General features: G+C 34.1%; 4 protein-coding genes across 7 annotated transcripts in view; 2 read left to right on the top strand and 2 right to left on the bottom strand.

Moving 5' to 3' along the window:
• The window catches only part of PRL-1 (protein-tyrosine phosphatase 4A family member PRL-1), a 30617-nt gene extending 13800 nt beyond the window's left edge, over positions 1-16817 (bottom strand). The window contains exon 1 of one of the 2 annotated variants that reach the window (XM_090103144.1): positions 16679-16817. The gene's annotated coding sequence lies outside the window, so the exon portion shown is untranslated. Of the gene's footprint in view, positions 1-6; positions 195-16678 lie in introns of those variants that run through there. The other variant, XM_090103143.1, reaches the window with a different exon arrangement.
• LOC149908013 (uncharacterized) lies at positions 13491-15213 on the top strand. The gene is made up of 2 exons (XM_090102622.1): positions 13491-15006; positions 15125-15213. The coding sequence occupies exons 1-2, from the start codon at positions 13491-13493 to the stop codon at positions 15211-15213; spliced, it is 1605 nt and encodes a 534-aa protein (XP_089958748.1).
• Positions 16818-17888: 1071 nt separating the features above from the next.
• Positions 17889-20504, bottom strand: LOC149908011 (proteasome inhibitor PI31 subunit-like). The gene is made up of 6 exons (XM_090103454.1): positions 20212-20504; positions 19973-20122; positions 19520-19700; positions 19176-19248; positions 18358-18504; positions 17889-18073 (listed from the first exon to the last, which is right to left on the bottom strand). The coding sequence occupies exons 1-6, from the start codon at positions 20353-20355 to the stop codon at positions 17938-17940; spliced, it is 831 nt and encodes a 276-aa protein (XP_089959580.1). The 5' UTR covers positions 20356-20504; the 3' UTR covers positions 17889-17937.
• Positions 20505-22303: 1799 nt separating this feature from the next.
• Positions 22304-25494, top strand: part of Khc-73 (Kinesin heavy chain 73) — a 110693-nt gene continuing 107502 nt past the window's right edge. For all 3 annotated transcript variants that reach the window (XM_090103142.1, XM_090103141.1, XM_090103140.1), the window contains exons 1-2: positions 22304-22525; positions 25239-25326. In XM_090103142.1, the coding sequence (XP_089959268.1) occupies positions 22471-22525; positions 25239-25326 (143 nt within the window). In that variant the 5' untranslated portion in view covers positions 22304-22470. The remainder of the gene's footprint in view (positions 22526-25238; positions 25327-25494) is intronic.

Genomic DNA, 25494 nt, shown 5'->3' with positions numbered 1-25494 from the left:
ACTTACATGTATCCGACGCGACGGATGAATCGGGTCCGAACTAAAAAGTTAATGAACTGATCAGTATTGAAAATAAACGAAGCGGTAAACCACACGCACTGAGGCTGTCGTTGTAGACAGTGGAAAGACTTAGGCGTTCACATCGCAACGGGTCGACACGGTCCGTGCCGCTATGGTGCAGAGCAGAGACTGGCATGAGCGGCGTGGCGCTCCCTCGCGCCGACCGCCGCGGCTACGTCACGAGCGACGGCAGTGGCCGACGGTGGCGTCATCTCCGCCAACGTTCGACACATGCCCACCGACGCACACATTCGCAACCGTAACTAACTTTTCATGGCGGCATTTAAAAGTTTACAAGTTCATCGCGATGTTCTGAGCGGGGTAAACTTAGACTAAACAGTAATTAGACTGTAATATAATCATGCGTGAAGAGACAATGGCCTATCGCCAGACAAAACATCTGAAAGGGTAAAGAGGAATATAATACCTATGAGCAGATAGATTGATTAACTTAACATGTTATTTAGAATAGTAATATCAATATTACCTATAGAATTAGTATTTCCTAGTTAATAGACAATCTAAAAATAACCAATGAGAAAGAATTCTGTCTCACGCCCCCACGGAAAAGTACGAGCAAAAGTTATTTATTAAATACCGTGAACAATGAAAAATATGAAATTTTCAAGGGATTCCGGAATGTAAAATAAAAACTACACTTTCTTTTTCTTACAGTACAGGCATATTTTTATCTATCGTAGTAACGAGACCTTTTTTGTAAGAAACATGAGTTCCAAGTTCCAACTAAATATGTAATTAACTACCGAACAGAGCCACAATCGAAGATGAGAATTTTACAATCTGTTAAATAAATTCCGTTATCCGAGAATACAAATTAGCAAAATAACAGGAATGAAAATAATCTACTAACATCCATTTCAACCACATAAATTACGTGGGTGTTCCGTAGTCGCTGTCGCTAGGCGTAGGAGTTTTGTTCCTACGCTATTATACGCTTAGCTGCACTTAAATCCCAGTACCTAACTAGACTTATGGAAGTATCGTCCCGTCTGATCTACATCCACCCACAATATCGTTTAACACACAATAAACCAGCACAAGAACAACATAAATGTAGATTGCTTTGGAATATATATTAATACATACTTACTATCTATTTATATAGTCTGGGAATATATCAGTGAAAATGAAATGCACTTAACAGGCTTGAAGATCAATCAGAATGATAGTACGTTCATTAAAAGATTAGTTATCAACATGATGAATCTTTACAATTCATTGTGCAATTATAGAATAACACTTTTCAGATTTACACTTTTTTGCAAGTTAGACATCGCAGAAGACATTTAAATGCGGTATCACGATTATAATATGATCACGTACCATATTTATCGGTACTTGTAGACAGAATTGCAGCGAAATATCTTCCATTTACTACTATTGTTGGTGGTCCAAGCAATAAGTATAACATAACATCATCATAGTATCTTATTATAGCAGCTAAATGATGACTATAAGAATACGAAATAAGAGACGGCTCTTGAACACGAGCCACTTAAGATTCAGCAGGAATGACCTACGTCAATAATGAAGGTTCGTGCCGCGAAAGGCTTATTTGGGTTATAAATAAACGGATGAAATTTCTTGTTTTATTAATTTAAGCAAAGCTTGAGATCATATTTGCCTTTGCCTTTCGTTAAAAAGGACATCTGGTAACTTGATAGACATGACATCGTAAAGGTTGGAACATTTTAGAGTTGCTTTTGATTATGATTAATGATAAGATATCCGACATTTACGGATTCCGATGTATAATTTACGGATATACAGATTATATGGGCAATAAGAGATGAATTGTATATTAAATGTTGATGATGAGTTGTGTATTAAATATTCAGAATCTGAAATCCTGCCTTTTATTTAAGAAAAGTTTAATTTAAGAAAAAAAAATTAACCCATTGAGCCCCGAACGGCCCGATCGGTCCACGACACAATAGATTTTCTATTGTGTCTGTGATTCCGGGGCCTGAGTTATTAAGAATAAATATTTTTTCTGTATATTATTTTATTGATCAAGGACGAAAACCCCATTCATCAATCAGTACTGTATACATTAATAATAACATCGAAAAAACTGTGTAATTTATCTGGAAGTTTATGGCAGTTATCAACATTCTTACTAAGAATTTAAAAGACAACAATCTAATATTAGTTCTATTTTTGTTCTTAAATTTAATCACATCTGAAAAAATGTTCTATGTAGAATTTACTCTGTAGTCCACGAACGCAGGATTAAAACATGGCGGGATATTCAATGTCCACGTGATCTTGACACGTGGCGTGCAAAATCAACGTGTTTCTCTTGCACAAACAATATCGGGCTATTGTTATTCGTCCTCAGAGCTCCCACGGCAAACGTGATTTGGTACTCATCAACATTGGTTTAAACAATATGTTGAAAGACTGTATTTCTAGATTCCATTTCAGACTGTTTCTTGGCTCGGATTAGAACTCCGTTAGTTCTATTTCTAAATATATCTAGTATTTAACTATATTCCTTTAATCCGGCAAGTTTAAAAGTATTTTTTTCAGTAATATTATCAAAATCATTAATGGTTGCGTGTATTTTGGCTTCGATCGAATTAAATATTATTAATCCGCCGTCCTTGCATTCTCGGACAAAATGGTATATTTAAATGTCGATTATATTCGTACATGGATACACATTGTTGAGCTAACTGTGCAAGGTCATATCATCGGCTTTACAGAAACAATTACTCAAAATTTATCTCAAGAATTTCGACACCTATCACTAACAATCAGCCATTACAGATAAAAATATACAAATCGAGAATATTCCTGGCCGATAATGATTTAAGATCGTAAAATATATAACTGTCATAATATATTTTATTTGTCGCCAATGATAAATAACCAACATTTCAGTAGAAAAGTTTTCTCAAATACACCCAGTAACTAAAAGTAGTAAAAGTTAAGTGTGTCAACTGTCAAACGATGCTTCTTAAAATAATCTCAAAGTTTATAGAACGCTGAATGCTAGAGAATAGAGCAAAGGGCAACCTTTCAGATAAAGGAAAGTGAATGTAATGTGAGCGCTTTGTGCAACGGTCGTTGGGTGGGGAGCTCGTGCAAATCAACTTTCACGGCACTGCAAAATCCACCCACACAGCCGACCAATCAGAAAGCTATATTTCATTGACATAGGTGTATTTAGAATTCAATTCATGGAAATGAGTTCGCGCTGTGCAGGGTCCGCCAATACCTACCCCAGCTCCGTCCTCCCAACATGAATAATTCAGCATTTCTTCAGACGTCAATAAATGGAATAACGGAATATGGAAATTGCAAAAGAAATTAGAAAAGATCCAAAATACATGTTATATTTACTCGAATTTGCGTGGTTTAGGGAACTTGATTCATCGCGTTCAGTGCCGTACCGGTACGAACCCACGCATATCTTTCACGACCGTAATATTGGTTTAATCCCATAAATTCTAAGCAATTGAAAGCATAAACTTCCTGTAAATATTGAATCGAAGCTACTCCATCGGTCGGGTCTTATATGTAACTGGTGTGTCTATTTATAGGAGTTTTCTAAAGAGAAAGCTGCGGAGCTGGAATTTAGTTTATAGGTCTAAGGAGGTCTGATGTGTGATGCACGTGTATATATTTAGAAGTCTGTCTGAGGTGGTTGTTGCAGCCCTGCCCGTTTGTATTGCAACGGGTCGCGACCCACATCGCTGGGATCAATACGCGGTCATCGACTCCGCCTGCGCCTCGTACGATCCCCCCGTCTGCCACATCAAAGGGATTAGACCTCGTTGTATGCCTTCGACGCACTAAAAATAACTTAATAGCCTCGCAATGTCAGACGTCACATGAGAGCTACTCTATAAATGCCGCGAATATAAGAGCCAATGTTGAAACGTATTCATTTGTTTTCTACCATAAACACACTTTTCATTTTAAATGAAATGCATCTGTTTTAGTGTGTGTATTGTTACCGATTGTATGAATCAAGTATATATGATCCACATTTAGGCACTTTTTACATCAATTCAAGACAAAATAAAAAGGAAGCCTTAACATTTTTATTCGAATGATAATTTATAGCATAATCTTATCAAATATCAATTATGATAATACGATAATTATTGTATCACTTATCACAATTTACAATAACTAAATCTTTAAAACTAAAATAAGTGATTGTAATCGCTTTATCACGTCATAAAATTATCATTCAAACAAAATTCCCTATATAAACCTGAGATACTTATCAAAAACGAGGGTATTTTTTTTAAATATCTTTAAATACAATTTGACCGTAATGAAGGTGATTCTTAGACCGAAATATTATAGTAGTTTAGATGTGTCATAGGAAACCACTTAATTTTCTCAGTAATTTTACTATAAATGCCTCAGTTTAACAAATCGTGATAAGTGAGGTCACAGCTTCGAAGTCCTTTGACATCTTAGATTCACATCACAGATTAATAGTGATATTCTAGAAATAAGTCTAGAAAGTACTGAATATCCGTATATTTATATTCAATAGGGACACGTTCCGATAATAAATGAGTGTTGATTGAGTGCCAATCATTATATCTACTTACATTAACTAGCCTTCAATAACAAAGCGATGTTCTGTTAATTATTCATGACCGAATCGATAGTGAACATTTACATTACACTCCATTTAAGGTCCAACATGATTAAAACAAAGAAGATCACCATGTCCAAAATTACCAAATGCCAGAATATTTGACTGCATACTCTGATTTACAGCATTATCAAGCAAGCAGTTAGATACAAAGTGGCAGTTCTCCGAATACGACCGCAGAAGGTCTATAAAAATCAATACAGTCGTATAAATAGCGGCGATGTCGCTCAGGTGTACTGGCCGTGGTGACGATACCGATGCGACCTGGCTCAGTGACCTGGATACCCAGCGTCTGACCCCTTTCCCGGGTACCAACAGCTCGCTAATTGCATTCCTCATTATTGCACCTTGTTGCCTTTTATCGCTGGTGGAAAATGTTTATGTTTACGCTTGTAAACGTATTTTGCTACAAATTGCGACAAATTTTCAATATGCTTGTATGTATTCATGTTTTCTTACAGAAGGTTACCTATTCATTAGTTCTTTTAGTGATTTACTAAATCCCAAACACATATTACCAGGTAAACCAATATTTGGTTTCTACGGTACGTAAAACTGTGGTTAGGTAAGGCTTTTCATTACGCGGGTTGACTCTTCCTTTTGAAACAAAGGGGCAAAGTTATTAACCGTGTTTCATTGATGTTTTACGCTGTTCGTCCTATTTTTCTTTAAGACACATTTTCTATGACTTATGCTACTAATAGACTAGAGAAGATAATTTTTGAAACAAAAAAAAATCGCAGTCGGATGAAACCCGTTACAAAAGGAGGGGAATATGATAAAAATGTAAGGAAAAATAAATTACGGTCAATCCGAGTTCGGGAAGCGGGAGGGGGGAGCTTTAAAGAGAAAAAAATGGTTTCTCTCGATTTCCGACAAAACTACAAGTCCTATAGAAAAAAGTTCAATGGCAAAGTTGTAGGTAATTAAAAGTTCTACAACTTTTGTATTCACAATTTTTTCACATAACCTAAAAATTTAGGAGAAAAATTCAAAAAACCAAGTTTTTGGTCTTTTATTTCTATCTACTTCAAAATTTATTTTTTTTCTACGAAATTTGGTGGAAACTTACTTTATTATGTCCTAAATACACTGTAATTTATTTGATTGAAAATATTTATTTTTTCGCCTTATTTTGAATTAATACCAAAAAAACAACCTAATTTTCAATCGAAAAGTCACCCGTCAAAATATCAGCTTTTTTCAAAAACTTGGGATGCCTTTTATTCATTGAAATCTCTACTTTCATATGGTGTAAAAAAAATAAACACCACCATAGTAAATGTTCTCAGGAAATGCATACAAACAGTCTGAAAATAAGCTTTTACTAAATCAGGCACACTTCTCGAACTACCTGAAATGTTTTTATCGACATCATTTTGCTTTTGAATATGCTGTAAAATATTAAACTTAGAACATATAATTATTTTTCTTTTGAAATATTACCGAAAAGCCGATACAAGAGAAGATATAGAGTTCAAGAAGTGTGCCTGATTTAGTAAAAGCTAATTTTCAGACTGTTTGTATGCATTTCCTGAGAACATTTACTATGGTGGTGTTTATTTTTTTTACACCATATGAAAGTAGAGATTTCAATGAATAAAAGGCATCCCAAGTTTTTGAAAAAAGCTGATATTTTGACGGGTGACTTTTCGATTGAAAATTAGGTTGTTTTTTTGGTATTAATTCAAAATAAGGCGAAAAAATAAATATTTTCAATCAAATAAATTACAGTGTATTTGGGACATAATAAAGTAAGTTTCCACCAAATTTCGTAGAAAAAAAATAAATTTTGAAGTAGATAGAAATAAAAGACCAAAAACTTGGTTTTTTGAATTTTTCTCCTAAATTTTTAGGTTATGTGAAAAAATTGTGAATACAAAAGTTGTAGAACTTTTAATTACCTACAACTTTGCCATTGAACTTTTTTCTATAGGACTTGTAGTTTTGTCGGAAATCGAGAGAAACCATTTTTTTCTCTTTAAAGCTCCCCCCTCCCGCTTCCCGAACTCGGATTGACCGTAATTTATTTTTCCTTACATTTTTATCATATTCCCCTCCTTTTGTAATGGGTTTCATCCGACTGCGATTTTTTTTATCTTTTCATTATTTTCAAAGGCTTCTACCCCAGTCTATAAGTATAATTTTCTTTTGACTATCAAAAGGATTATATGTATTATATATACACGAATGACGAAGAAACTGGTTTTTTATCGTCTCTTAGCAACAATAAGAACAATAACAATAAGCGTTAGAGCGAGCGCGCACGAGCAACTTTGTCTCCGCAACTATTTTGTCTCTCCACCCATGGGCTAGTATGAAAGTGCGCGCACGTAGCGACGCAACTCCCCATACAAATTGATGGGAGAGACAAAATAGTTGCGGAGACAAAGTTGCTCGTGCGCGCTAGCTCTTACTGATATTAACAACAAAGTCGTGCATAATTCAGATTTTCAGGCTGTTATACAGCATAATAATAGTAGGTATTAATTTCACCTTGTGGATGAAATTTTGTGGAATATGTATAAGTACCAATAAATGATTTATTTATTTTAAATTTATTTTTTTATTTTTTTACTAGTCGTGTTAATTGCGATTTATTATAAATCGCAATTAACACTACCGCCATTAAAAGGCTTTCTAGTCAGGTGCACTTGAAACTTTCTAGACTTGTCTATTAAAGTGCAGCGCATATATTACATTAGTTAACGGCAGTTTCAAAGTTATATGAATAGCTCGTATAAAGAACGAGTTGCTAACAATGTTTCAGTATTAAAGGTAGCGAGTACGAATTATTATTAATTTAATAAGTGCGCGATAAGCTTATCTTTAGATGATAACTTCTAACATTTGACGCAAATTATATTATTTTGATGAAAAGTAATTGACTGAAATATGAATCATCTTCATTCTCTTGTTTGTGAACGTTTAATTTAATTAAATTGATAGTTATTTTATTAATTGTACCTATCTATCTATCATCTACCAACAGCACGTAATTTAAATTTTACAATCTTCTTCTTCTTATATATAAAAATGAATCGCAAAATGTGTTGGTAAGCGCATAACTCGAGAACGGGTGGACCGATTTCGATAATTCTTTTTTTATTATATTCCTTGAAGTACCAGGATGGTTCTTACGTAGAGAAAACATATATATGTACCACGGGCGAAGCCGGGGCGGACCGCTAGTAATTCAATATTTTTTCATTACATTTCCAACCTTAATAAAACCAAAACATTTCACATCCATGCAAATATATTGTATTTGCATAATCGACAAAGTTGCAGGTTTACTTCCTCAAAATTTAGCCTCAACTTTCAATGCCAAGGGATCAATCAATAACAGTGCCTACATCGATCAACTGTGCGTTATTATATAGGAGAGAGGACACAGCGTGCGTCGCCCTTTAAGTTCGAAAGCCCGCCACTAAAGCTGCGAGCAACGACCCTAGAGCCCTTGCAGATTGAACCGGTGGTTTTATACGTACCCACCCGACCGGCTCTCCCCATTCCTGTCGAATCAACGCCCTTTATAGTCTCCAACAGGGCCCAAATGTCTCAGACCGAGCGCCGTTCCCGACAAAACTGCTTAGGAATGTCGGGTTAGGTAGAATTTTTTATTGCTCGTAAGCTTGCAGGACGCTAAAAGCCCCTTGGATTTGGGAATTACAAGACGTCTTGCTTTTACAATAAAAGGGAAGGTATGTTAAAAAGGCATAATTTTGCTTTTATTTTATTTTTTCGCATTCATATTTCATATGGTAAAAAGGCTTTCCTTACAGGAAAATAATGAAATATAGAAGGATAGTCTTTTGAGCCGTTTATGAGTCGGTGGATTTCTGGAGAAGTTAATTTTAAATATTTTAGAGCTTTAATTATATACATTTAGGACACGTAATTAATCTTAATTAACATCACATTAAGGCTTAAAAGTATATAGTTGAGCAATCTATTTCATATTTGAATCATATTGTTTGTGTAAGTTATACGACTTGAAACTTCATGATAACTGAGAAAGTGTAGAGGATGCAGATTAAATATTAAAATCACAATATTATCTCTTTTATATTGCGATAAAGAGATAGCTTAAGCAGAAAGTAAGCCAAAACAACCTATTACAAGATCTACAGGATGCATATTCACGTTGACTCCGTTTAAAACGCGCACCATGTATGTTTCGTGAATACTGACTAAATAGATCCAGCGTTCAGAAAGATCCTCGTCATAGAATGACAAGTACATGAAGAACTGCACAGACGAAGGTCTGTTAACTGCTTATAAAGCCTAATTGTATTGCAGCGAAGCGAAGGCGGGCCGCTAGTTCATACATAACTTATTCCATTCACTCAACTAAAATATCAATTCGGTAACTGATGACGCCATCGGGTGCGCCATGCCCGTCATTCAGCCAGTGGAAAACTAATCTAATTGAAATGGCGACGTTAAATAACTCTAATTGATATAATCATTCCGAATTTAGCCATCGCCGAATTAATTGGCGCACGTGAACTTCGAAACCATTTTTATATAGATTTTTGAATGAACCAATTAAGTTTTTATGAGGCAAATGGAAAAATCGAGAACATTCGTTCCAAGTTTACGTTACATTTCAACTTGCACATTCTGTTCCTGGATAGTAGTTGTAAGGATTCAGGAGATCGCATATCCGGCGTAACGGACCAACGTCAACGCCTGCGCAGGGTCAACATACGCTCGCCAAGGCCGGTTCAATGCCCCTCTAGGCTCAAGGAATGGAGATAGAAAAAGTTCAAATTAGCGTACATGACTGATAGTACAAGTTTGATCGATTTCCATGGTATAGAATTTCATGTGGTTGATTGATATACTGTCCTTTTCTAACGTAAGTTCGTTTTGATATGTTCCTAAATGTGTTTGTGTGTTATTCACGTTCCAAAAATGTTCAACATCTATAAATAAGACTTTTATTTTGCACTTTTACAAATTCCAATACCTGCTTTGTATTGTATTGGGACCACATAAAACGACATAAAATCCTTTTCGTTTTCGTGGCATCGTAATATATTAGATAGAATTGTTCCAACAATATAAAAATTAGACATTTTTATAGTTTCAGCCTTGTACATGTAATAAGGAGTTAATTATGCATACACAAGATTATTGATTATGGAATTCACGAAGCTGATAAGGCATTATGCAACTGTGACGTAATTGCAATATGCGTTTGACGGACTTTACTACAATACACTGGACGAACATTTGCGCGTTTATGACGTCAATGTAAATTAATTTTCATCTGAATTGCCACCATCAATGTTCGAGAAAATGAATAAATGATAAGCCCCATTCGTTTTGTAAATACAATCCAAATGTGCAACGTATATAGAGCATGCTAAGTAGATAGGTGAAACGAGTTAAGAAAATGGTACATCACTACATAGTTTTAAAAAAAATATTAAATATATTAAAAAAATACATATTACAAGTTGACATATTATCCTGTCTAGAAATCTAAATAGACACGCTCTGTAAAACTTCTTAAAATACCTATAAAATGATTTTCCTTAATTGTATGGGAGAACAACATCAAGCGAATGATATATTAGTTATTAAATGTCAAACTACACTCACCGGCACGGAATCTTGGCCACTGCAAATTTTTGGGTAAAATAGCACTATTTCTTTTCTACTAGAAAATTCAATAAAAATTTAATCAAAACTAGTTACTTTAAAGTTTTTACTATCTTTTAGTAATAATTGGAAATTTATAAGAAGTACTACCGCGTAGATATGAATTAAACAAGAATTTACGCTTTTCCTGTGAAATTTAAATGATTTCTTAAAAAATGCACAAAAATTAGAAAGAACGTTTCCATAAAAAAAATTGAACCTTTTAATATAGGGTGTTTCCTTCTCTTTCCTTAAACACTGTTTGCATCCAGTCTGGCATACTCTAGAAGACATTTTTGATGTCCACTTGAGCTATAGTATACCAAACGGCCCCAGCTGTATTTCTAAGCTTATCTAACATTGGTGCTGGGTTGGAATCGAACTTAATTTTTCTTTTAAGTATGTCCCAGATGTGTTCTATTGGATTAAGATCCGGGCTACGAGCTGGCCACTCCAATTTTTCAATAATAACCTCTTGAAGGTACTCTTATACGCATCGTACGACACGCGGACGTGCGTTATAGTGTAATAGTAGCAAATTTTCTTCACTGATAAACCTGTAATAGGGCTGAACATGTTCCTGGAGAATTTCCTCAATGTACCTGATCAAATTTAAGGTATTATCTACGATAACTAACTCCGTGCGAACATCGGAACTTATACCTCTCCATACCATTATTGACCCTCCATGAAAAATCGCAGTTTGAGTGTGGTGATGGGTGAAAAACTCTCTTCTCGTCTCGTCTATACTGACTTTTGGCTATCAGAAGCTCGTAAAGTGCCTTAGCAGTCATCTGTAAACACCTCACGAGCGCACTGGCTGTGGGTCCAGTTTTCATGTTCTCGTGCAAAACGAAGACGTGCTTCTCTGTGATGTCTGAGGAGTTCTGGACGGCGTGCTGGTGTGCAAACCTTCAAATTAACTTCCTTCATTAGTTTTCTCACCGATTGCTCACTCACATTTATTATCCTGGTGTTTTAGAGCCGGTGGTGTATCTCAAAAACTGTCAGAAAGCCATTTCTGAGTATCTCTTGAACAATAAAGGGGTCTTCTCGAGCTGATGTGCACCTCATGCCTTCATTTCCTGGTCTGTACGTGTAGCTACCAGTCTCCTGGTATCTTCTCCATACATAGTGCATCGCTGAACGTGGTACGTACTGAACATTAGGTACTTTACGTTGCGGCAGTCATTGGTCTAACATTGTGATGGCCTGAGCAGGTTGTTCAGATGTGAACGGCATTTTTTATTGTTTGTTATGATCATTGACTACAGTACAACAATAACAATATCTTAAAACGTCATAAACGATATCGAAAAAAGTTTTAAACGAACAATTCGTAACTTCGGCTTAACCGCACAAATCACAAATTTCGAGTAACTCTTAAAAAGTGGTAAAAGATTATTCTCAAACTTAATGATTTCTTACCATAAAATTAAACAAATAATATGTTAACATATCTGCATACAAAAAAATCGTGAAAAACACTTCAAGCTTTTTTTATCGGCAAATTTGTAAGTGGCCAAGATTCCGTGCCGGTGAGTGTATTTAAAAAAACCTCTACACCAATGTACATGATATCTATTTTCAATACAATTTTGGGTCTCATAAATTGATATTGATGAGACTACTACTCATCCTACAAATATTTTAAATTAGTATGCCAGTTATAAATAATATAGCGCCCGGCAAACTCCTTGGCCAAAAAGTGGTGGGGGAAGCTTGCGCATATAAAAATGTACTGAAACTTGATGCGCAAATTCCCCCACCACGCTACTTTTTGGCCAAGAAGTTTGCCGGGCATTATACCAAATTAACTATTAACACATTGAATGATACATACATATATAAAAAATAAAACAATGAGTGAGCTATAAAATTCTGCTGTAACTAATGCCTAGCTAGGACTGCAATCATAAGTTTGTGACCCCGGAATATTTTCATCTGGCCACACATGATAATAAAAATGGCTCTGTTTTTGTGTGTCTAGCAGGTGCAAATTTTTTAGGTATGTACCTAATAATTATTTAGGCTCATTAAATTATATATAGTTAATATTATGCAATTTGTTCAAGATAATGGATTTCCCCTAAAAAAATATCTCTTCTTAAATTTCTCCGACTTTCAAGTTTAATTAAAATCTATTTTGTTTAAATGTTTTTGTTATAAATGATAACAACACTTGAAATAATTTTAAATATATGTATTATAGTTACTGCTACAAACAATGTCCATTTCAAAGAATAATAATCTAAACATTTAAGTTGTTTATGCTGTGTGTAATGAGTCATACAGCGTATATTGTAGTGTGTTACTAAAAAATGAAAACAATTTCATCACATTTTATTTTTAATTAATTTAATTTTACTATGATTGTTCTAGATTGTGACTAGAAATTATTGAAATCCATACATAATTCCTCAAACATGATACCATGTCAATATTTCAAACAAATTTAAAACCTTTTTGTAATCGATGTACATCACTTATAATACACATTTACAACACACACAAACGTACTTACCTTACTTTAACAGAAACAATCCTGCTATATTTTTATTATCATATGGAGACTCGCTCTTTTGTAACACATTTTTTTCTTATATCATCATAAATGGCTAATCAAGATGTTTTATTTAACGACATTGACAACACTGAGATTTACTCCAGTTTTAAAACGGATGTTCCCGAACATTGTGTAAAACTGCTAGGCAGTTTGCAATCTCAAATTATTATCCTAACCCAGAATATCAGAAGTATTCAAAAAAACTTTGATAATTTTACTATATTTTTAACGAGGCTTAAATTTTTACCAGATATTATTGTGTTGACTGAATGTAGGCTTAATGAAACTGTTCCTGTAGTACATCTAAATGGTTATAAGTGTCGATATTCCTATAACCATTTAAATCAAAATGATGGTCTAGCAATCCTCTATAAAGAAGAACTCAAAGTAATGATCGAAGAACCACCGTTTGAAGAATCAAATTGTCTGCTTATTCGAGTAAACCTCGAAATTACTATATGCGCTATTTATAGGTCTCCCTCTTATCGCAATATCACCAAATTCTGCCACTCTTTAAATAACATATAACAAAGATGCACCACGCCTACAGGTTTAATAATAGGCGATATGAATATCGATATCGGCACCCACACTCAAGACAGTCGTGCCAGTGATTATCTTGAAGTATCTGAGCATCATGGATTTTATCCTGGTCATCAGCTACCTACCCATGACCGTACATGTCTTGATCATGCTCTCATCAAGACAAACCATTTGACAAGAGTAATCGTATGCGAATCGGGTCTGACTGATCACGATACAGTTTTAGTTGGTATTAGTAAAAATTTTTCCGACGAGCCAGCGCCAGCGCATACCAAAGGGCCCAAATACAAATTAAAAATTGACTTTGACAGCGTTACAAGTGATGTAAAAAATATAGATTGGACCAGACTCTTCAATTGCAAAGACCCCTCAGAAGCATTGGAAGAATTCACAGAAAAAGTAAGTAAAATCATTAAAAACCACTCCGTTAAAGTACCTATCAAAAATTCTAAAAGCATTAAAAAACCCTGGATATCCTTTAACCTCTTAAAATGCATCCGTAAAAGAGATAGACTGCACATAGAAGCAAGGAAAAAGGAAAACAGAGATAATCCTATTATTCAAAAACGCTATAAAGACTACCGAAACTATTGCAATAACACTATACAAAACTTAAAAAACGCATATGAGAAGGGACTTCTAGAAAAATCTGAAGGTAGCAGTAAAAAGACTTGGGATGCAATTAAATATATCTGTAAGTTAAACAATAAAACATCGTCCAATCTTGACATTCTCAGCTCTGACCACAATCCTACGCGGGCTCTGAACAAAGTAAATGATCATTTCGTAAATATTGGTGAACAACTAGCTAAAGAAACGATGAAGCAAATCAATAAAACGGAGACGGAATTAGTTCAATTAGCTGCCAAATTAGATGAATCACATACAAACCCTGTTAAATCATTTTTTATAAACCCTACGAATGAGTCAGAAGTGAGTGACATAATTTCAAATCTGAAGAATGACTCCGCTCCCGGATGGGACGGAATAAATTGCCGTGTTGTCAAACTTGTTAAATCGGATCTTTCTGCACCCATTGCACACATCTGCAATCTCAGCATTTCCACTGGTAAAGTTCCCTCTCATATGAAATTAGCAAATGTTTGCCCAATACACAAAGGTGGAGATACTTCTACTTTAGCGAATTTCCGACCTATATCACTTTTAACGACAGTCTCCAAAATAATGGAAAAGCTAATAAATAAAAGATTGCTTAAATTCCTGGAACAAAATGAAATACTTTCAGTAAATCAGTACGGATTTCGTAATGGCAAGTCAACGGAGGATGCCGTCACAAATCTGGTAGATTTCATAACTATGAGACTTGACGGCGGGGAGAAATGTGTAGGCGTCTTCCTTGATCTTGCCAAAGCTTTTGACACGGTGTCCAGATCCATCCTGCTGCGAAAGTTGGAGTTGTTTGGCATTAGGGGTACTGCACTCGACTGGTTCACGTCATACCTATCCAACCGAGAACAAAGAGTCTGCTTGGGAGAATACCATAGCTCTCCCGCTGCAATAAATTACGGTGTTCCCCAGGGTAGTGTCTTAAGCCCTACCCTCTTTCTTCTCTACGTAAATGGACTCTGTTCACTTAAACTCAACCAGGCAAAGATCTTTGCTTACGCAGATGATACCGCTGTGATTTTTCATGGCAGGTCTTGGAGGGAAGTATATAGCGCTGCAGAAACCGGAATGCAATCTGTTGCCAACTGGCTCCACCACAACTTGCTCAGCCTCAATATAGGTAAAACCAAACTTATGAATTTTAACATAAACAATAGGACCAATGCCCCGAAAGAATTATCCCTAACAATACATAGATGTGATAATAACACTACCAACTGCAAATGTACTGCTCTGGAAAATGTTACCTATATAAAGTATCTAGGTGTGATTATCGACAAACACCTTACCTGGAATATACAAACCGATTTAGTAAAGACACGTATCAGAAAATTAACCTACATTTTTAGAAAACTAAGACTAATTGCAGATATCAAAACGATCAAAATGACTTATTATGCACTCTGCCAATCTATCCTAAACTACTGTCTCATTTCTTGGGGTTCCGCCAAAAAATGTCATCTTATAAAAGTTGAGCGCGCGCAAAGAGCAATTCTTAAAATTATCTTTAAAAATAATCTAAGATATCCAACCAAAGAATTATATCAAGAGGCTGGTATTCTAACGGTGCGTCAGTTATACATATTAGCAGTAATACTAAAATTTCATAAAATAGCTCCAAACACAATTATAACGAACGAGCGCTCTCGAAGAAATCCTACATGGAGGAAACATTGCTGTAATATGTCTTTTGGTAGCAGGGCTTTTATATTCATGGGACCTTACTTATACAACAAAATGAATAAATTACTAAATATCTTTCCTATGACCAAGTTCCGTTGTAAAAAATTTGTTACAAATTGGCTATTTAATCTAAACTACTTAGAAACTGAAAACCTCGTTACCATAATTTCTTGATTAAAATATAAACTTAAACATTTACTGAATATTAAAATAAACATATCCACCCACACACATATACACGTACGCATATACACACACACACACTCTCAATACTTAAAATGGCAATTATTTGTTTAAAATATATATATTTCTTTTTTGTTGTTCTGTTATGTAATATGATGAAAGAGATTGAGCCTCACAACACAGGGGATCCTAGTGTGGGGTTCAATGCAACATATGTAACAATATTATGTAAAAAATTTTTGAAACAAATAAAGAAATTTTTATTTTTTTTTTTTATTTTTTTTTAATGTAGGTGCATGTATAGTGGTTGTTAAAAACTGCAGGTTTTAAGAAATTGTACCCTGCAGAATCTTATATTGTATTAATATTGCTAAAGTACGTTTTCACAAATCGAAACTCCATACATAGGTCTATAAATATTGCAACTAAATATGGAATAGGCTTGCACTCATCCATACTTTTAAAATATGCGATAGGTGCTTGGAACACGTCGGTGGTGCTTAGCATGTTTGCATACTTGACTATTTGTTCCTCCTTATTGGTATGAATATAGAATGGACTAGATATTATAATTGTAGGAAAACTACAATAATTATTGTTCCACGCCTGGTTCGTGACGTCCATACAAGAGGGCACGACCTTCGCTCGAAGGATACTTAATTATAGTACAAGATTCTCATAGCGAATGATACAGAAAACTTTAAAGAAAATTAACTTACCTCCACAGCCATACACATTGAATAAGAATTGAACGGATTCAGCCGCGAACAGCTAGTAAAATTCGCCACACACGCAGAAAACGTGTGCTCGGCACAGAAAATTAACTCAACTGACAAATTACATTGCCATGATAAAAAATATTAGAGTGAATAAAGTGTTATTCTTTATAAAAATCATAAAGCCAAACCTACACGTTTTACTCCTTGTTGTTAGGTTTTATTTATTTTTTTTAAATAAAATTTCGTGTTAAATAGAGTTAAATGAGATCTTAAAATATTAAAACACGGTGTCCCCACTCCCCTTCCTGTAATTTCTAGTCTTGGGCCTATAAACTTCAAATCACTTCCGTAAATAAAGTGGCGCGGAAACTCGTAATTAAAATTGTTTTGGGTATCTTATGGTGAATACTTCTGAAATTATAAATAAAATAAAAAAAGACGTGTGGCACTCGGGGACTGCCGCGGTAAAGCTATTGCATGCTATGCCTTCAAGCCACACCTCCGTGCCCGTCGGAGTGGGGAGCGTGAGGTTTTTTTTGTTACGGAATTTCTGGATTCGGTCCCTGCGCTCAAGGCCTGCGATAGAAGCTATGCAATAGCTTAAATATAGACTTTTTTCCCACATGACTACGGCACTTTATGCGTGGTCCGACACGCACTTGGCCGGTTTTTTATACTAGCATGAGTTGTAATTTTCTAATAGCATCTAGCTATTTACACGGACCTTCATATTTCATGTTTCCTCCACGCAAGATTCTTATTGCTTGCTTCAAATGAAAGAATTTTCAAAAACTACCTATTGACTCACAACAACAAGAAAATATTAAAATAAAATGGAGGGTAGATTTTAATTTTTCGTTTTGTAGGTACCTATCACAAGATAGGTACCTACAAAACGAAAAATTATGGAACAAAACAAAATGAATTTTTTTAAAGATGATAGGTACAAACCTACCATCTTTAAAAAGAAAGGTCCTCCTATCATCATAATAATCACATCATTCCCTGTCACAATATTGTTCATTTATGAAGAAAAAGGAGGCTGTTTATTATTATCAAATAGTAAACTGTTGTTCAACTAGTGTTAATTTCCTTAAGCGCTGGCCTGCACAGAATTAAAAAAATAAGGTATCTGAGTTTTATTATGGGCATGACATTACCATGCACCGTAATGACCCTCTTTTATAAGGTGGGATCAAGGAAGAAGATAAAGTTCCCAACATTATATTTATTGGTACAGTTTGTTCAAAATATTGAATTTACAAAAACATATTATCATTGAATCCTGGTGGTGGTAGATGATCAGCATCTGGGGGTGGTAGCCTTCTCCTTGGAATTTGCCCTACTCCTGGCGGTCCGAAGGGGTCGAATCGTGCACCAGGTGGTACGGCACCCCTGCAATGTGATAAATACATGTTGCATCAAGGTAGTTACAACAGCCATTTCATTAATAGCCTAGGCATTTTATTAAACTACACCGTTCAATTAACCAATCTTAAAAGACACGCCATTGTTATATAAAACGGTGTGTTGGGATATCATTCAGTTCCGAGAGCTCAGATTATTAATGAAACAAGTTTATTTAAACTTCAACCACTGGAAAAACTTAGTGTGAATTAATTTATATCAAAATAATATGTTTTTAACAAACAATGAACATAATAGAAAAAACGAAATACCGAGGCAATCCACCAGGAATGCCAAGTCCAGGATTCTCAATATCCCTGCGAGGTCCAAATGGATTGAAGATCATGCCGCTACCGCCTGGGGCAAAGGGATCTAAATCGGAGCGACCTACGTTTGGCAGATTTGCTGACGGCAATTCCCTGTTAAAATAATAATGTTAAGATATACAACTAGTTATTGCAATAAAAAAAAATGATTTGCCTGTTGATAAGGATAAAACTCCGGAAAGGCTCCACCAATTCATCAATTTATTTTCGATAAGGCAAGAAGGTTCTTAATTCTTATAAAGAGAAAACATGTAAGAGGCAATGGAATAGAACAATATCTGTTTTAACAATAAAGTAGTTTTACTCTATATTTATTATTTACCATTAGAATGGGTTTCTAGTTCTTTTGCCATGTCCATTTGATATCAATATTTTTTCTAAGATAAAAAAAGAAATGTACTTTTCAAGATCTATTTTCAATCTTCTTCTTGTCTAGAGATAACATTGATAATAAATAAATAAATATTTTTGGACAATTTTCACACGCGGCACGATCTGATCCCATACCCATACTAAGATTTCACTTGTATTATGGAAACCAGATGGCTAATACATATATACATATTATATAATTTTTAAATAAATACTTATATAGATAATTAACACCCAGATACAGAGCATACATCTATGTTCATCACACAAATATTTGCCCCGGGTGGGAATCGAACCCACAACCTCTGGCTTGGATGGCAGGGTAACTACCAACCAAGTCAACCGGTCAGTCAAAATATTAGGTCAGTGATACAATATTATTTGAAACTTACCATAGGTGAGTATCAGGATTGACACGTGGAATTCTTATAGGCTCATCGCTGGCTACTCTGAGACCGGAGCCAACTACAATAATATTTTTTTTTATATTTTTAGCAAAATTTAACTTTAAAAAAAAATTTGTCCTATAAATTAATATGTCCTTGTATCAAATAGCCCCATATTTATTTATTACATTTTTATTTTAGATTGTTCTTATAAAATCAAACATTATAGAGCTTATAAGGACTTAATAGCTTTAAAAATTCTAAACAAATAAAAGCTTTCCAAATTATTTTTAAATTAAGTTGAAGTTGTAAGTGTATAGATTATAATTTATAATGTACTTAGTACTTACCACCTGTCTGTGTTTGTATGCTTATTGTAGATCTCTCTGTGAGAGTGTCTATGAGATCTCTTTTAACATTGAACATTAGATCTTTGTAATTTGGCAACATTTTGTCAATGGGACCACTTGTGTCTTTCACAGTGTCTTCTGTTTTAACGGCAACATTTGATACGGCTAGATCTTCTGACCTCTGTATAAATTGTAATAGTATTAAAACAAAATAAAGCACTTTTATCATAGTTGGTACAATTAAAGACAATCTGAATAACTAGTTGATTAAAAAAATATGTTTTGTGAATGCTTTTTAGTTAAGTTTAGATGAGTTACACAATTGGAGTCTATATAAAAACATATCAGTTAATATTATTGTAGGTACCTATGACTCACAAACATGTTTACGAAGAATGTTGACATAATTTATCTACGGAAAATTACATGCACATTTTTTTATTCATTACCTACCATTAAATTCACAATAAGATTTCCATCAGTATTTAAGCCATGCAGAATGTACAATTTATCATCTAAAATGTAGCGAAGTGTGTAATTATCATTGTCATTCCAACCAGTTGGTAGAACTTCACTCTTTACTTCATCTCCAGATAGGGTTCGCTGTAAAATATTAAGCACGAAATGAGTGAAATGTAAGTGGTGAAAATAAGGTTTTAAATGCTTCTATGATCTGATCAATGCAATTTTACCTCGTCGCCGACCCCGATATTTCTGAAACCTCTTTTCGTTAAATTCCAATGAATAAATGCGATTATAATATCAGATTTCCTTTTTACATCTTTCTCAACTGTCTTGAAGGTTAAATCCCACCCGAACAAAGGATCAGACGCCATCAGGCCGAATGTGACACCCAATTTAATTGGTTTATAATAAAAACAACACTGTTTTGTTTCGGAAAAAAGTTGTTTTCGCAAATAAATAATTAACTTTTCGATTTTCTAATTGTCATGCTATGTATAACAGCTGTCAAGTGTCAATTGTCATCATGTGAACTTTCTGAATGTGAACTGCCAACATGGTACTCTCGAACATTACTACAATTATGCCCATGATCTCTCTTCTCTTTCTAAGGATCGTTTGGATTATACATGGAACAGTCAGTGGAAAAATTCTACTAAAGGGAAATTTTATAGAGATATTCAACCCTCAATTCCATGTAAGCCCTGGTTCTTCCGTTTCCCTAATATAGACAAGCCTACTGTTTCCACCATTTGCCGCCTCCGTTTAGGTCACAATACCACTCCTACCCATTTATTTAAAATTCATGTCCGTGATCATTCTATCTGTGAGTGTGGTTTAGACGAGGGAAGTTACGATCATTTATTCTTTGTTTGCCCAAAGCTTCGTATCTCACTTCTGGATATCCTCCCCCCAGATGTTCCCCTCCCTACTAATTTTAAGTGTTTACTTTGTCTTGTCCCTACCTCATTTGTCAATATCCTATCAAAATTTATCAATTTTAACAATATAAAATTTTGAACCCCATCCAAGTACCTATATCTATTTTATGTTATGCTTTTGTGATGTGTTGTGTTGTCTATAACTAATATTTGTTCTTTGTCAGGTTATACAGCTCCATGTAAGAAATCTATGAGTAAACAAAACTGAACCATCTCAATCGTGATTTTTCCTTAGCACAGAGTATGCTAAACATGAGCATTAACTTAAACTGACCATCCGTTCAAAACTTGACATTGGCAGAATCCGTCCTCACTGGGATCGGGAGTTGCCATTTGCTAAAAAGAAGAAGAAGAAGAAGAATGTGAACTGAACAATATTATTGTCACTGTCATTGTCAAGTACCTACCAGAGACATTAATCAATAGATTTTTTAGCAATATTAAATAGAAAATAGACCCCGTTTTCCAATTACAGCACTAGAGCGCATTATGCGGCATAATGCTTAACGTTGAATGTTCCAACTACAGCAACGCTTCGCACAATCGAGCACTAGAAAAAGTAATGCGCGTGAATTGATGCGTGCAATCGATTTATCGTTAGTAATTATTAATTGTTGGAAAAAAATTAAAAGCTTTCGTTTCATTGTAGTTTTTTCGAAATAATCAAAGTTAATTCAAATTGTGTTAAAAAAATAAATATAAGTATGGATGAAGGTACAAACATTGAAAAAAATGTTAATGAAAAAATCAAAATCCAAATTACTTAAAATAACCGTAAATATTTTTCAACAAATTATTATGTATACCACTTTATTTACACATTATTGAGGTTATTGCTAACTCTATGAATATTTTTTTTTTTCAACACTGAACAGCGCAACCTGCTGGTGCGTTTCACGTTCCAATTAAGCATCAGCATAATTCGGCATTGTGCGGCACTGAGTCGCATTATGCTCTGTAATTGGAAAACGGGGACTATATTCTCTATAACAAGTTTAGATGAAATAAAAATATATTTTCGATGAAAGACTATTGACATACATAAACATTTTTAATTATACTTTATTATTATATTAATTGTTTAACGGTATTTAATATTGTCTAATTATTACAAATATGATTATGAAAGTTGAAACTATACCATAGAATTCTGTGATAGAATTAGTAAAAAATACTTCGTATATGTTTTTGTACTTTCAGACGTACAGTAAACAGTTGTAGGTACAGTACTGTGCAGCACATGTTTTACATAATTTAATAATAATATGTGAAAAAATGAACCTCGAAATGAACTGTGAAATGTGTGAAATGAACACTTTTCTCTTTGGTTGTTGGCAATAGGTATTTGCAAACGTCAAATTTATGTCAAGTTGTAAAGCAGTCGAAAAACAACATGGCGGGCAGTGTCATCTCGATATCGTCGTGAATATAACGTGAAATAATGATTATTATTGTTTTAGAATATGGGTGAATATGTGCAATAATTTATTAAACATTGATGTGAAAAGTGTTGTGTTTTGATAATTTTTGTGATAATAAAGTGTTAAAATGGCCTCGGATAAGATCAAAGTTGCTGTGCGGGTTCGTCCTTTTAACAGGCGAGGTAAGCTGGTTTCGTGCTAGTAATAAATAAAAAATACGATCATACAGGTGACTACGTATGCCTGTTTTATCTGCGTATCGAATTTAGCTTTGATAAAATTGTTAAATTGGGGTTTTTGGTTATATATCTTTCTATTACACTTCGACCATCATTGTTTTCAATGAAACTTTGAAGCTAAAAACTTCAGAACCTATAGCTATTACATAAAGGCTACAGTAACTCAGAAATGCATGAATTATTTTTTCATGAGTTTTGCCAATAGTCTCTTAGTCAGACTTAAAAATGAGTAAAATGTTTTAAAACATTTGGGTAGTTACATATCGATTGTAAATAAATATTGTATTTCCATGACGGAACTCTACATTCAGGTTATTCTTATCTAAGTTATAGCATTTAGTTAATAACTCTTGATATAACAAAGAGTAATTATTGGATTTCACGTAATTTTAATGGATAATTAGGTGGTTATGCTATGAACCACCTAATTATCCATAGTATTTTCCAAAATCCTATCGTGCCTATATTTTTATATATTTAAATGTAAGTTAAAATACTTAACAATAAATGTACTGTGTAATTTATTACACAGTAGAAGAAAAAAATTGATATGAAGCAGTAGAATATTTATATTCTACTGCTTCATATCAATTTTTTTCTGGTTTAAACAAACAATTCTACTAACCTACTTCATACCATACTGATACCTATTAAAAAAATGTAGGTAGGTACTCTTATTTTGCTTTATAGGTTTAATTTAATTATTTTAATTTTATCCAGTTTACTGGAGAAACGATCATGACAAATGTTTCATTTACTCATTAATCTTATCTGTATCAATTTCTAGTTGTTTTATCGTAAGATTATGTGTTAGTCTGTAATTGATTGCTAAATAGCGTTTTATTATTGTACATAGTAGGTACTTTTGAATTTACGTATTAAATAAAAAGCCTCTTCAGTTGACTGATTGTCATTACAAATACGCCAACCTAACACCCTTCGCCCTTTTGAAGCTGAGAAACATAGATACCTACCAATTAAGTAAAGCAAATTTCGTAATTTCCTCCAGGAGGTGTTGATTTATCTTTTATACGACGATCGATATAGCCTCCGAGGTGGGATGCGAACATACAACCGACCAATATAATTCCGTTATGCATACGCCTATTTCAATACGACGGTCTAGTAAAACCGGATTTTGAAGAGAATCGCCACCGACATACAGACCGACCTCGTGTTGAGTCATTGTTGCAGTGCACGTATTGCTAAATCTAACCAATCGATGTTTACGATTGTATTTTGCACCGATCGGCAATAAATTTCTTCAAGACCGCGATGTTACTAAGCCAAAATGACCGTTGGATAACCCTCTTCTATTCATTAACATTTTTGTACAATTTCCCCTAAAACAACGCATTAGCATAGATATTAGATAATATTGTGAATAATAACGATTACGCAACTTGTTTGATACCTATTTAAGCGTTTCGTTACCTCAGAAATAACGATCGTGTTTAATTTTCTTGAAAATATTGATAAAATACATTTCCAATTAGCAGCTCTGTCGAATCACAATCGTCGTGATCGTAACACATTATGACATCATCAATAAATGTATGTATGTATACTTTTATAGCATAGTCCTCGTGAATACATCTAACGAAAAGCAAATAAACAAGTTAGGTAACCTAACGCTCGCTTTCAGTGTTTCTTATGTCGGAATTGTGGTAGAGCAGCTGAATAGCCTTGAAAAATATTCCATACAATATGTACATAAACGTATTTTTTCAGTAACAATCATTATTCATTGCGTTGGTAATTTATCGTGTTTTCTGAACGAATACAATATTGTGATCGATGTCACGTGGTCTTTGTTTAAAATCTGGTTAACTGGGTAACGTCTTCTTGCCTTCTATAGCTTTCAAAATTCTTTTACTTAGGTACCTATATTTATATATGTATATAAAACAAATTAAATATGAATTTGAAATGTTAGGCAATCTCAACAATCAATTCAACAAAGAATTAAATTACTACATGTTATTTATCATTTACTACGCCATACAATACAGTAGCAACTCATTGACATGGAAACACAAATAAAAAACCAACTAACATATGTTTCCGAAAGCGGAAGCTGGGTTTTATCATGTGTCGGCCACAATCACGTGTGATTGTTTATCTAAATGTTTACTGGTTTGTTGAACGGCCCCTCTGCAATTAATTACCTTCTAACTACGATTTTTCTTGAAACACCGTGTCTATTTTTCGTGCACCACCCCCCTGTAAAGTTCTTGTACGTATGTAAAACATTCTCACTTTAACGTAAAATAGTACGTATTAGGAAGAATTTGCTTTTATTAGAGTAGGCAGTTCAAAGCAAATTTTTTCAGGAAAAAAGTTGAGACACGATTTAGAATTTGTTGTGTTTGCTTAAAACACAAGTAAAACCATTCTTGAATACTAATTATTGCAGCATTTATAACATTTTATTCTCTTCGTACGATATTTACATAAAATGTCTTTGACCTGCGCCTGCGCATAATCTAAGTAAAACACTTATAGGTTTGACTGTGTTTACGATTGATAACGTATAACAGTGTTTACATACAGGTTGAGACATTTGGAATGATAATATTGGTTTTATTTAGTTGCGGCACAATTTCTGAAATTTTACTGACACGAAAATTTATAATCATGAATTTGCTTTTTCCAGAAATCGAACTCGGTACACAATGCGTGGTGGAAATGGAAACCCAGCAGACAATACTGCAAAACCCGCAGTCAACACACGACAAAGAAAGGTATGACTTCAAATAAAAAACAAATGTTCAACAATTTGCTATGTTTACATACTTCTAGTATGGCTTTAAAAATTACAAAAAAAAAAAATGCTATCAATAAACTTGTACCTATTTCTATCGGATGTAACGTGCAGGTATCAATTACTAAAGTTGCGGATGTATTAATAA

Source organism: Colias eurytheme, chromosome 6 (assembly GCF_061535395.1).
Source record: "Colias eurytheme isolate Ceu_HAF_F1 chromosome 6, ilColEury1 Martin Lab GWU primary, whole genome shotgun sequence".
Classification (NCBI taxonomy): domain Eukaryota; kingdom Metazoa; phylum Arthropoda; class Insecta; order Lepidoptera; family Pieridae; genus Colias; species Colias eurytheme.
This window is presented reverse-complemented; position numbering and strand designations above follow the sequence as displayed.

What these genes read in the sequence shown, in the direction of transcription:
- LOC149908011 (XM_090103454.1), bottom strand. Translation starts at nt 20,355, where the DNA reads ATGGCGTCTGATCCTTTGTTCGGGTGGGATTTAACCTTCAAGACAGTT. An exon ending in ATATCGGGGTCGGCGACGAG is followed by an intron (nt 20,123 to 20,211) that starts GTAAAATTGCAT and finishes AATATTTTACAG; the next exon opens with CGAACCCTATCTGGAGATGA. An exon ending in ATCTTATTGTGAATTTAATG is followed by an intron (nt 19,701 to 19,972) that starts GTAGGTAATGAA and finishes CAATTTATACAG; the next exon opens with AGGTCAGAAGATCTAGCCGT.
- LOC149908013 (XM_090102622.1), top strand. Translation starts at nt 13,491, where the DNA reads ATGAATATCGATATCGGCACCCACACTCAAGACAGTCGTGCCAGTGAT. An exon ending in AAATTACGGTGTTCCCCAGG is followed by an intron (nt 15,007 to 15,124) that starts GTAGTGTCTTAA and finishes TTTTCATGGCAG; the next exon opens with GTCTTGGAGGGAAGTATATA.